The sequence below is a fragment of the Lissotriton vulgaris genome, chromosome 4_1 (genome assembly GCF_964263255.1).
Source record: "Lissotriton vulgaris chromosome 4_1, aLisVul1.2, whole genome shotgun sequence".
Classification (NCBI taxonomy): domain Eukaryota; kingdom Metazoa; phylum Chordata; class Amphibia; order Caudata; family Salamandridae; genus Lissotriton; species Lissotriton vulgaris.
The window spans coordinates 2,092,398,185-2,092,411,702 of NC_141691.1; the positions used below are offsets into that span (position 1 = coordinate 2,092,398,185).

General features: G+C 46.7%; 1 protein-coding gene across 1 annotated transcript in view; it reads right to left on the reverse strand.

Annotated features, from left to right (window-relative positions):
* Positions 1-10,426: 10,426 nt before the first annotated feature.
* Positions 10,427-13,518, reverse strand: part of LOC147725107 (uncharacterized) — a 352,179-nt gene continuing 349,087 nt past the window's right edge. The window contains exon 14 of the mRNA XM_086918171.1: positions 10,427-11,166. Coding sequence (XP_086774297.1) covers positions 10,436-11,166 — 731 coding nt within the window. The 3' untranslated portion in view covers positions 10,427-10,435. The remainder of the gene's footprint in view (positions 11,167-13,518) is intronic.

A 13,518-nucleotide genomic window follows, 5' to 3' on the forward strand; every position in this document is an offset into this window, starting at 1 on the left:
GAATGTATGACATTGTTCTGCATTCTGTCCATCAACTGTTGTTTTTGCATTTGTCACCCCGAGTGGGACGGGTATGCTCAGACGTCAGTCCCTTGCTCTCCACGCCACTGGAGTCAAGCTGTCCTGGCTGATGATGGCTGATATCCAGATACCGGTACTAGGATGCTTGATTCCGGTCCAGGGAAGACATGGCTTGGCAGTTCGGGCTGGACTTTTTTCATGAGGCACAGGGTCAAGGCTGATTTGCATATGGCCATGTCTAAACTGGGGTTGCTTGGTGAGCAAAAAAAGAATGGATTTAGGCCCAGATCTTTGTACTGAGGTGAATGTATGACATTATTCTACATTCTGTTCATCAACTGTTGTTTTTGCATGTTTATAATTTACAACATGTGTCCTTAAGTGATTTAAGTTCTTTATTTCCATCTATCCGTTTTGTATTTTTCTTAAATCGCCAGTGTCATCATTAAATTTAAGGCTTAATATATTTTCTAGACCTTACAGAAACAGTAAAGAGTTCTCTAGAACGCCTGGCATCAAGCAATCAGAGCCTAATTGTTACTTCAGCAGTTCTGGAGTGGGACGCCATGCCAGCACCCCACTCTAGGACCACCAAAATCGACCACCGGTCCCCTACCCCATCATGAGTAACTTGTGGTCTGATGGGCGGTCCTTCAGCTTTTCCACTGCAGTGCCTTTTAAAAAGGCACCGCAATGGGAATGCCAAAGACCGTTCATGCACGTCATGGACTGTAAAGTCCATGCCATGCAAGAAAAGGGCTGACGGCACACAAGGGAGCATAACATGGGCTCCCGATCAGGCATCCCATGGCCCTTTCTCAGCACCAGCATTTTCATGGTGTGAGAACCACTCAGAGACTGCTGGGGTTGAGGAAACTCATAAAATGCTTGGTGTTGCCACAGTGGCACCACCTAGTATATTGCAGCCCCAAGACGACCACACCACTACCAGGGGTTGCAGATCCCTGGCGATGGTGTGGCTATTCTCTGGAGGCTCGACCGCCATACTTGTAATGCAGCAGCTAGACTGCTGGTGGGGTGGTCCCTGACCACCACTGCATCTCCACCCTTGATTTTGGTGGTCCCATGGACCGCCAAACTCATTATCAGCCCCTAAGTCAATGTGTCATGGAGCACCCTCCCCATCCACCTATGGCAGACCTTCTGACCTTCAGGAGACATCTCAAGACCTGGCTCTTCGAGCAGTAGCAGCTCCCCCCCCAGCGCCTTGAGACCCTCACGGGTAAGTAGTGCGCTTTACAAATGCTAAGATTGATTGATTGATTGTCAACATGAGACTGAGAAGCCAGTGGGCTTCAATTTCCAGCACTCCACAGAGCATCTCATGAGTGACCTGAGTATTTGGTAATGATTAGCCCTATAAAAAGTCAAAGAATTAATTGGGGAATTCTAACGCTCATTCATCAGTAGTGGCTACTTCCGGGTGGGAGTAGTAGGGCAGGGATGAAAAAGATACAAAAAAAAACCTCACACACTTACCTGAAATTGCGCCAGTTGCCGCTTCTACCGGATTCTCTATTTCTTCCTTGAGTCAGCCAGCAGGAACCACCCGGGCTCCAAGGCTCTCCACAGCATTGCAGCATTGTGATTGGTCTGAGCATTATAGTTCAGAGCTCCGATAGGCAGTGGGAACCTGGGCATGTTCTCCACCCAGGCTGTAATGCAGCCTGAATAGAGAACATACACAGTGCTTATGACTCTTTGACCGACCCGAGAAAGGTGGCCAAAGCATCATGCACACTTACAGAGTGCCCACCGCTACTCGCACTGCAGTACTCTGGCATCACGGAGCCCAGCTCTGCCAGCACATAACAAACTGAGCCACTGCAGAAGGAAATCTAAAATGATAATAACCCTGTGGTATTATAATCATATTTCTCCTCTTTCAACTGCTTGGAAAGCGGTTAGGCGATGCTCCTCCACCTAAGCGGAGGAGCTGCCACTGTCTTTCATCATGGGCAGACACACTCAAAAGCACTAAGAACTCGCGAATATGTTTTCAAGATTTTATTAAAAATCGAAATCCTACCCTAGTGCACAAAATATGTTTAGAATGTATTATATCAATAAAAATAATTGTGACAATAATATATATGAGCAGATAAAAAAATACATAACACATTGTAATGTAGTAACAGTATTGTAAGGTCTTTCTTCATCCTCAAACCACTCATTTCCCTTGGTCAAGTTAGCTGAATGTAGCACTGAACATAAGCCATAGGGGACTCACATCAGAATGCCTTTTTGAAAAATGATAGCAGTGTTCACTAAAGAAACAGCATTTGCTGTTCCTCTGCCCACGTTTCAGTGACCATGTCCTAAAGATTGGCAGCGATGCTAGCCTGCATGGAGAAGTTGGTGTGCCTTTTTTTACCCTTCAGCGAAAAAGATTTTTGCTGCTACTGAATGATCTTCTGTCTTTATTCCATAGAGCGATGCCTCTCTCTATCTAAACATCACACTGTATGTACTCTGTTTTTATGTTGTTGATCATCTTCAGAGCAAACAATTTTAAAGCTCCTTTAACCTCTCTCCTATTCACAGTCTATAGTGTATTGTGACATTCTAGGAAACCTTTTTCATTGCTTAAAAACATTAACTAGAATTGCAATATACACCATGTTAAAATAAAACATGAAGACGGTCAAGCAAGCTGAAGTACTAGCTGCAATGAAACACATACTTTTACATTATTGGCATTTGTGCACTTGAATTTAAACATAAAATTAATCTCTTAAATAAATTAACATACATAACTAAAAATACAATATTGATGAAGATTATAACAGGCTATCTTGGGTCACTTGGTTCCAGGATTTTTTTCCAGATTTTTCAGAAAGGTGTGCCCTTGATGGAACCAAAGCTACACTGCCAGGAAAATGCACCTGGCATCTTGTCAAGACATGATGTGGGAAGCAAGATAAGCACTACCCATTCTGCAAGTACTGCTTTGCCAAGATGTATCTTATACATATACTCATAATTGTAGTTGTGGTTTCTTATATTGTGTTTCTCAATCCATTGTAGGGTACCAGAGGGCTTCAAATTATACAAATATGAATTAAAAATCTATGAGTAAAGTAGAGAAATGTGGATCATATCATAGAAAGCCTGTGCATGGAAGCAAGGTAAAAACTGTTGTGCAATACAGGCCATTACATGGGAGAGGCTGCATAGAGTAGCAGCTTTGATGAACATTACAACTTGAATGCAGAGAGTCTTAAGGCAAACATGAGTTCATCTCAGTATCTTACGTATGCACACTGATCAGTTCTAAGTCAGATTGTTCACTTTGGTGTGTGAGAAGTGCATGTGCTGGTTATCTGTGATATTCAGGAAATTTGACAATTACACAACCAGTAATATAACAGATCAGGGCCAGATTATATGATGAAACCCCTTTGACCCATAGGCTAGCATGGAAAGCCTTGATGCTGCTGGGTCTCTGTGAGATGGGTGGTTCACAAACTTCACTTGAAAAAATAGGATGCAAATGGAGGGAAGGGGAAGATATGTTGAGGTCTGTGCTCAACAGGAAGATGACACATGCCAAATCTGTCATGTGATTTAGGAGCCTGGGTTGCACTGGCAACACTGGTACACGTATTCAGTGCACATCAGAAGCTGACACTAGAAGAAATGGGGCCACAGAAGCCCCGGTCAAAGCTGGTCAGAAGGCGTGGTGGAATGGAAGACTACTTTACTTTACTTTACTTGTGGATTTGTAGAGTGCAAGCGAATCATCCCCGAAGGGATCTCTCTGAGATTCGAGGAGACGGTCCTTAATCAATCAATCAATCAATCAAAGCACTTATATAGCGCATTACTCACCCAGAGGGTCTCAAGGCGCTGGGGGAGGGGGGTCTGCTACTGCTCGAACAGCCAGGTCTTGAGTTGCTTCCTGAAGGCGAGGTGGTCCTGGGTCAGGCGGAGGTGGGTCAGGAGGGAGTTCCATGTCTTGGGGCGAGGTAGGAGAAGGACCGTCCCCCTGTTGTGGCTCTTCGGATGCGGGGGACGGCGGCGAGGGCGTGGCCGGTCGATCGAAGTTGGCGTTTGGGAGCGTAGAAGTTGAGGCGGCTGTTGAGGTATCCTGGGCCTTGGCTGTGTAGGGCTTTGTGTGCGTGGGTGAGGAGTCGGAAGGTTATTCTCTTGTTGACCGGCAGCCAGTGCAGGTCTCTCAGGTGTCCGGAGATGTGGCTGCGATGGGGGATTTCCAGGATGAGTCGTGCTGAGGCGTTCTGGATCCGCTGGAGTCTCTTCTGGAGTTTGGCGGTGGTTCCGGCGTAGAGGGAGTTGCCGTAGTCCAGACGGCTGGTGACGAGGGCCTGGGTGACCGTCTTCCTGGTCTCGGTGGGGATCCATCGGAAGATCTTACCTAGCATGCGCAGGATGTTGAAGCATGACGAGGAGACGGCGTTGACTTGTCTGGTCATGGAGAGGGATGAGTCCAGAATGAAGCCCAGGTTGCGTGCGTGGTCTGTTGGTTTGGGCGCGCTGCCTAGGGCGGGGGGCCCCCAGGAGTCGTCCCAGGCGGAGGGTGAGGATCCCAGGATGAGGACTTCCGTCTTGTCCGAGTTCAGTTTCAGGCGGCTGTTCTTCATCCATTCGGCTACCTCTTTCATCCCTTCGTGAAGGTTGGCTCTGGCGGTGGCGGGGTCGTTGGTGAGGGAGAGAATCAGCTGGGTGTCGTCGGCGTAGGAAATGATGTTGAGGTTGTGGTGGCGTGCGATGTCTGCGAGGGGGCTCATGTAGACGTTGAAGAGGGTTGGACTGAGCGAGGAGCCTTGAGGAACGCCGCAGATGACTTCGGTGGCTTCAGATCTGAACGGGGGGAGGCGGACTCTCTGTGTCCTTCCGGCGAGGAAGGAGATGATCCATTCCAGTGCCTTCTCCTGGATTCCGACGTTGCTGAGTCGCTGCACTAGTGTACGGTGGCAGACAGTGTCGAAGGCCGCGGAGAGGTCTAGGAGGATGAGGGCTGCTGTTTCTCCATTGTCAAGCAGTGCTCGGATGTCATCGGTGGATGCGATCAGGGCGGTCTCGGTGCTGTGGTTGGCCCAGAAGCCAGACTGCGAGAGGTCGAGGGATCCGTTCGTCTCAAGGAAGGCGGCCAGCTGCTTGTTGACGGTCTTCTCGATGACTTTAGCAGGAAACGGGAGCAGCGAGATGGGGCGGTAGTTCTTGAGGTCGGTGGGGTCGGCTGATGGCTTCTTTAGTAGAGCGCTGAGTTCGGCGTGCTTCCAGCTCTCTGGGAAGGTAGCGGTGTCGAAGGAGGTGTTGATGATGTCCCGCAGGTGGGGTGCGATGACAGCATCGGCCTTGTTGAAGACGTGGTGAGGGCAGGGGTCGGTAGGAGATCCGGAGTGGATGGAGTTCATCGTGCGGACGGTGTCTTCGGTGCTGATCGGGGTCCGGGCGCGGAGGGTGGTAGTGGGGGGCAGTGGTTCGGTCGTGGCGTGCGTTGGTTGAGTGCTGAAGCTGTTGTGTATGACCGCGATCTTGTTGTGGAAGTAGGAGGCGAGGGAGTTGCGGAGGTCTTGCGAAGGGGTGATGTCATTGTTTCCGGCGTTGGGGTTGGAGAGCTCTTTAACGATGTTGAAGAGTTCCTTGCTGTTGTGTGTGTTGTGGTCCAGTCGTTCCTTGAATGTGGTTTTCTTGGTGGCGCGGATGAGTTGGTGGTGTTTTCGGGTGGCGAGCTTGAGGGCAGTCATGTTGTCCAGTGTTGGGTCTCTGCGCCATGTTCTCTCGAGGGCTCGGCAGTTCTTCTTGGAGCTCTTGAGTTCGTCGGTGAACCATGGGGCTTTCTTAATGAGCAAGTGCAACTAATATAACCATGTCTTTAAAAGTTTCTTGAAGGTGGTTAGCTCATTACAAGCTCTAATGTTCTGTGGCAGTTTGTTCCAGTGGCTGGCTGCCAGATAGGAAAAGGCTCTACCACCCATCCTAACCTTGTGTATTCTCTTGGGCCACAACAAGTTAGCATTGCCAGATCTTATTTGTCGAGCAGGCTCATACCAGCTGAGTTTATTTCTGAAATAGGCAGGGCCACTCCCTTGTATTGATCTAAAGACCACACAGAGCATCTTAAAGACTAGACCTCAGATAAGACTAACCCATAATACTAAGGCAGACAGCGAGATGGCTGTTCCCTCCCTGAATTATTCTGGTTGCAATATGATAAAAACATGTGTGCATGGTGCTAGGCAGCCTGCTTATGTGCAAGTGCATGAGCAGAGAGAAGAAAATATTTTTTGTACATTTGGTATTTCTGTTTTCTTCCTCCAGTCCTATAATTCGGACTGCTAGACTGGCATTGACAAGAGGTACAGTGTAGGAAACAGAACAGCAAGCGAGTTAAAGATAGAAAGAGTGTCAAAGAGATAATGATAAAAAAAGAGATATTGTATGTGAGATTAAGAGTGATTATGATTGAGTGAAAGTGTGAGGATGAGTGATCATCAGTGTTTAGAGGTAATTGTTTACCATTACTAATCTATATATTCATGACAATTTGTTGATGTTGCATTTGTTAGAAATTGTGTTTCGGATTTGCAGAGGTATGCACCCGGTCCGTAAGGTAAGTCAGGAACATGCTCTAAATTAACTGGTGCTCACCCTCTGGTATCTTGTGTGTTTATAAACAAGGGGCTGGTGTGTGTCCAGGCTTCCTCCATTAATTGTCCACAAAAAGATTTGCATATGCATTTTAGTTTCCCGGCTAGTGAACATTTTAAAAGAGATGTACTTCCCTGTCAACCGTTGTTTATATAAACACATTACATTACCCCAGGTTCTCTAAAATTATCTGGTTACCCTTGCTTTTTCTTATACATCCTCTGGTATCTTGCCACAAAGCTGTCAGGCTTAACTAAGAGGCAATATGTAAAATATTTGTGCACACCACACACATGCTAACACTATGAAAACAACGCAAATGGACTCCACATCAGTTTAGAAACTATAGCTAATATTCTCATAGGTAAATCAAGACCAAAATGGCAAACATACAACAATCAGAAGTCAAGTTATGAATTTTTAAAGAATAAACAGATCCATAGTGCTTAGAAGCACAGAGTGCCAACTGGAACTATCTGATCACATTTGACCGGGGCAAATCCAAATGTTCAGGCTGACCACAGTGGAGCACTGGCCAGATATAGGAGTCACGCAGGCCCGCTGAACAGTAGATTCAATGTGTGCGCATCAAATATGATGTGTGGAGCAAGGAAGGCAATACTATGCATGCCTTCTGAGCTGTGAAAGCTGACGGTGTGTCGAGAGTCAAGATGCAATGAACATCGAGGGAATGCATCATCGTCAAACCGCTGGGCTGTAGGAGATGTGTGCAGAATAAAGCGATGCATTATTCTGAGCCATTCAATGACAGAGATCCATCAGAATATGGGGATAATGTGTTGTGCTGTCAGTGATGCAGTGTCCGTGGTTCGTGCAACAGCAGCAATGCATCTGGAAATATGCTGGTTGTTGTCAGCACAACAAAGTTGATGTGTGGATTGTCTTCGGCTGCTTCACCAACACTCACTTCCAAGGGCCAAGGACTGGATTTGTATTACTTTTCAAAGCAGTACTCACAGGAGATAGAGTCTAGGTGCTGGTTACAAGTTGCAGAAGTAAGTCCTGATATCCCTGCGACTTCAAAAAAAGGAAGCAGGCCAACAAGCCCTTGGAGATACTTACATTCTGGGATATAGAGATGCAGGTCCTGTCCTTCTAACTCCCAGGTAAGCATGAGCGAATTTTGCGGATCTCGCGTTCGCGAATTTTGCGGATTTGCGGATTCGCAATCCGCAAAATCCGCGAATTCCCGCGAATTTGCGGATTTTTTTTTTTTGTGTTCGCCCGTGTTTCTGCCAGTTCGCGAGGGTTTTGTACACTTTCGCAAATTGCGAACTTACCTGTCGGGTCGCAAGTTTCGCGAACTTGTTGTTTCTACGTGTCCAGCCTGTTTGGGACACTCTTCTTCATCACTGCCACTCTCTGTCACCACTGCCACTCTCTGACTACTCATGCCACCCTCTGGCCCACCCATGCCACCCTCTGTTTCATCACCACACCCTCTGGTTGTCCAGTGTACATTATTTTCGGCAAAGCAAAGCACACCTTCCCTGCCTCAAGTGACCTAAATTAATTTGGGGCTGATTAATGTGTCACAGAATATTTTTTTAGCTGGCACCTGCTTCCTTAGTGCGCCCTGATTAGTGATCTTTTGCACTTGCTAAGTGCTTTCATTGTTGCAAAATTAGTTACAACACCTGCCCTGCCCCAACTGACAATAATGAATTAGGGGCTGATTAATGGATTTTAACTTCCAGCCTGGCTCCTGCTTGTCTCCCTTAGCTGTAATCCAGGACCTTTGTGGCATATGTGTAACTATTCTGAGGTTCAGAGCAGGGTCACATAATAGTTTCAACTGGCAACTGAACTCTGGAGGGGCCCCTCAGGAAGCACTACAGGAAATGGCTACTAATGATGAGCCTGAACTTTTGAACCTGGTAAGTAGTTACTTTCAGTTTTGCTAAAATCGTATTTCTGCAATTTTGCACTTATTCGCGGGGCGCGAACTCACGCGAACAGTGCGAGCAGTGCGAGCAAAATCCGCTGCTCGCGGATTTGCGGATTTTGCGGGAGATTCGCAAATCTCGCGGATTGCGGATTTCCCGAAAATCCGCAAAATCCGCGAGCGGAACGGATTTTCCGCCCATGCTTACTCCCAGGCAACAAGCAGCAGGCTAGAACAGAAAAGCTGCCAGCAAAGTGGCAGTCCCTCCTGTCAGCACAGCAATCCTTCTTTCTGGTAGAATGTCCTCAGTTCCTGAAGTGCTCTAATTTGGTGCTGTGAGAGGTCCAGTACTCATACCCAGTTGGGCCTCTGAAGTGGGGAGAATTCAAAGAGATGTTTTAAAGTGCACAAAGTCCCTTTGTTTCCTGCCCTGGCTCATGATTCACAACAGGGGGAGGGGGGGTATGAAAGCCTTTATGTCGAGAAAGGACACAGCCCTTTCTGTTAGAAGTGCCAGCTCCTCTCCTTCATCCTGTTCAGGATTACCCACAAGCGTGCAGATTGCCACTCATTCATACCTACCCTTCCTTTCTGTGTAGCTGTCCAGAGGGAATGCAGGAATCCAGCTGTCACTCACCCTAGGCATGTAATCTAGAGACAGGCAGATGGCTCCAAATGGTTACAATCAGAAAACATTCTAAAAGTGACTTTTTCAGAATTGCAATTTAAATGCCAACTTTATCATACATTGTGTTCTTAAAATGTGATTCCACACACACCATATTTCGGTGTTCTATCTCTTTTGAATTGGAAATTACACTTATGAAATGTAATCAGGTGATCCCAATGTTATCCTATTGGAGAGAAAGGCTTTGCAGTAGTGAAAAATGAATTTAACCTCTTCTATGCTCATGACGAGCTCAGCTCGTCATGAGGCACAGTGCAGCTGCACTCATGACGAGCTGAGCTCATCACGGCCGTTGGAACGTTGCCCTCGGGGATAATTACCCCGCTGTGCTGAACGTGTGCTGCACAGCGGGGGGAAAACACTCCGCAGCGAAGGGGTTAAGAGCATATCACTACCAGGACATGTGAAACCTAAATGTACATGCCCTATTTTTTAAAATCACTGCACCCTGCCAATGGGCTGTTCTGAGTCTACCTAAGTGGTGACTTAAATGTAATAAAAAGAAAGGTTTGGGCCTGGGAAGTAGGTTAACTTGACAGGTCAAAACGGAAGTTTAAAAACTGCACACAGAGGCTCTGCAATGGAAGGCCTGAGGACTGGTTAAAGGGCTACTTAAGTTGGTGGCACAATGAGTGCTTCAGGCCCACTAGTAGCATGTGAGGTACATGCCCTGGGTACAGGTAGTGCATTTTACTAAAGACTTAGAAGTAAATCACATATGCCAACTGTGGATAAACCAATGTTATTATATTGTAAGTAAAAACACATGCACTATACCACTGGTTAGTAGTGGTAAAGCCCCAGATTCCTAAAGCCAGCAAAATCGAAGTCAGCAAAAACAGGTGCTCAGAAGGCATAAAGTCAGGGGAAACCATGACAAGGTTGCCAGGTCTAACACACCTCTTGACAAATAATTACTTAGTATATTCATTATTTCAATTAACTTTGTCTATAAACAAAACATATGTGATCTATAATATCGATTTAAATTTTATAAAATACATTTTCTTCACAAACTATCTAATGTGATATATGTTTAGATGGTGTGGCTTTGAAATAGTTCAGCGGCATAGTCTATGGTTGCAGGGTGCTCAGGACTACTCTAAGTAAAGATATTTCTGAACCCCTCTAATAACCCTTGTGCTAATCTTTTACAGTTCCCAAACTTTCTCTCAATGGTAGATTCACCCAAAAATCAACTTCTTCAACCAGGTCAATAAATTTGCCTGAACTGGTTCATGAGCCACCCGATCCGGTGCTTGTGGCATTTCATACTGCACTTGAGCCACATGATCCTGCTCTCGAGCCACCTGATCCTGTCCCAGCTTATAATATCGGCCCCCATTCCCTTCCACCATTGTATCTATTATCTCAATGAGCTCCTGCACCTGCTTCTCACTGTCTGCTCCTGTTGCTCGGTTGTTGAAGGCACAGACTCTGTTTCCACAGCTCTTGACTAGTACTTTTAGCTTTTCTTCACATGTATTGAGAAAGGTTTGTAGAGTTTCACTTTCCAGGTCGTCTTTCCGAGTAAACACGATCACCGTGAACTTCAGCGCCTCCTTACCAAAGAGGCGCTGGATCCTCTGCACGGACTCCCGCTCCTCCATGGTGAACCGTCCGGCCTGGAGCACGAGGAGGAGGGCGTGAGGACCGGGGGAGGAGAGCTGTGCGCACCGCTCCATCTCTGTGGAGAGCTCCTCTGCAGCTACATTGAGGGAAAGGAAGCCTGGTGTGTCCACCACTAGTAGAGGCCTGCCATTCCTCACCCGCTCCCCTCTCTGACACTCTCTGGTCACGGGCACTGCTGAGCCTTTGGACACAAACTCTCTCTTCCCCAAGATGCTGTTCCCGGTTGCGCTTTTCCCGGCTCCAGTGCTGCCAATGAGGGCTAGCCTCAGTTCAGCTGTCCCATCTGTGGAAGGAACATTCACAAGTGAGTTCAAATACTGATCAAGAGATAATGATAATTACGTATTTGTATAGCACACGACTACCCTGAGGTATCTCGGCGCTTGTACGAAAAACGCTAAGGAACCCTTCCTGGCCTTTCCCTGTGAAGTGCCCACTATTGGGCACCCCCAAGGTGGAGGCCAGGTATCCTTAGCGTTGTGGGGGCTGTTGCTATTGCCCAGAGTTGCAGAGTGGGACTCATGAATAGAATAGGCACCGAGGCGAGAATTATCAGGTCCGAGGAAATTGAGCCCAAGACCCGCCAAGGCGGGGAATTGAACCCTGGTCCCGGGCCTGACCTCTGCTTCAGGGTCTGCCGCTTCTAACCATTGAGCCACACTTATCTGAGAGAGCTCATTCACATTTCCCCTCTGGAGCTCCCTCTACAGGACGAAAGAAGAACGGGTGTGAAGTGTAGCTAATTAGGGGTATCTACCCTAGTGTTGTTGGGTAAATAACCAATCTCTAGGACTTCCACACTATTCACTGAGCTTTGACTAAAATGGATCTTGACTCCCCTCCCCGAGGCACATCACTCACCTCAAACTGCTCCTGCTCAGTAATGAGACCTCCTGTGTCTCACACCTCACTCACACTGAGACCCTCATGAGGCCTTGAATACAACCCCCTTAATCTCCATGCCCACTCCTAATATATAAAGCCCTCCCAGCTGAATGCATTTCATTCTCGGCTATTATCAGCTGTTCATGACCGTTTCATTATGTTTCATCGAGTAAATGTGTTTAGTGCATTTTGCTGCCCACGTTATAGAGTGAGAAACAGATACATAGCACTGAGTGGTAATTGTCTGAAGGCCAGTGTGACATTAGTCCACAAATGCAAGATCATTTTAACATCATCTCTCGCCCTGAAGAAGATCATGAGTAAAAGTGTTGAATACATACAGACAACAAAGCAGCTGTGGGGACCCTGGATGAGGGGTCGAAAGCCTCTGCCACACTATCGCTGATGCCCTTCCTGGTTCCATTTCCTACAATTCCTACAGAGTGGATTCATGTTAGATGCCCAAAGCAGATACTCTGCAGATACTTGGTGCTTGTTGGAAGCTGGCTCTGTATATTCTATACTATAAAAAGTAAGGTATGGAGTCCCAGAGGTATAGCAGAGACTAAATTAGCTAAGGACGAACAGCTCTCTTTGATAAAGTGTGGTCGAGCAGTATGGCTTATCCAGTGGGTGTGTTAAGCATTTAGAGCCATATGTATCAAATTCTGATTATGCAATTCTCAAATTGCGATTTTTTTGCGAATCGCTATTTGAGAATCGCAAAATGCTATGTAAGTAGGATTTGCAAATAATTTGTGAATCCTACATATTCCTTATTTGCAAATTGCAAATTGGGATTCGCTATTAAGGAATACCTCCCCATTCATTCCAATGGGCGAATGGGAAGACATTCTTAATTTGCGATTCTCAATTAGAGAATCGCAAATTGAGAATGCAATTTCAAGAGTGCTAAGGTGTCAAAAGGACACAGAAATGCACAACTGTTTAAGGAAATTCAGTTGTACCTGCAATTGTAACAGTGACAGATTTGTATCACTTTAAAATGCTATTTAAATCACACAATAATTGCTTTCTATTTACTTTCAGACTACTTTAGATTACTTTGAGTCCTGGGGGTGGTATGCATAGATACCATACCCTAGGATTTCTACATACAAGGCAAGCACAAATTGTTATACTTTGCATTAGAGTTTACTTTTCCCATCCATTAACAGTTCCACACTTAGGACAATTTTAGGCCCAAAATCGCGTACCATGGTTCCCAGGGGAGAAAAGTGGTATCAGTTTTGGAGGTAAGTACTCGACTTTCAAGGGTTGTGCTTTTGGGTTTAGGACCAAGGTTCCCCAAAGTCTAGCTGAGCACTCAATTTGTACTACCAGTGGCACTGGGGCATCTGGGTGAAGAGTGCAGGGGGGAGTTGGGATCTTTGGTGATGCCTGGATACTGTTGGTTGGGCAGCTCAACGCTGTGGGACATTGGTGCAGGGGTGTCTTCTGTCTTCTGGCTTCGGATTCTTTGGTCTGCGGTCGATCATGGTTGAAGTCTGTCGGTCGATCGCGGTTAGGCTTCCTGGACCACTTTGGATACGGTAGAGTTCATCTTACCACCTTCGGGTTAATGTTGCAGGTCTTGTCTTTGAGATTGAAGGAGGAGGCGGGTCACCAGATCCCAGGCTAGGATTGCTGGGGAGACCTTCTTGGGATGTTGGGCCACTCGGTCTCGGCCGTGGCAGCCAGGTGCAGAGTGGTGCAGAATCGCAGAGTTGACAGATTCTGGATTCTGGGG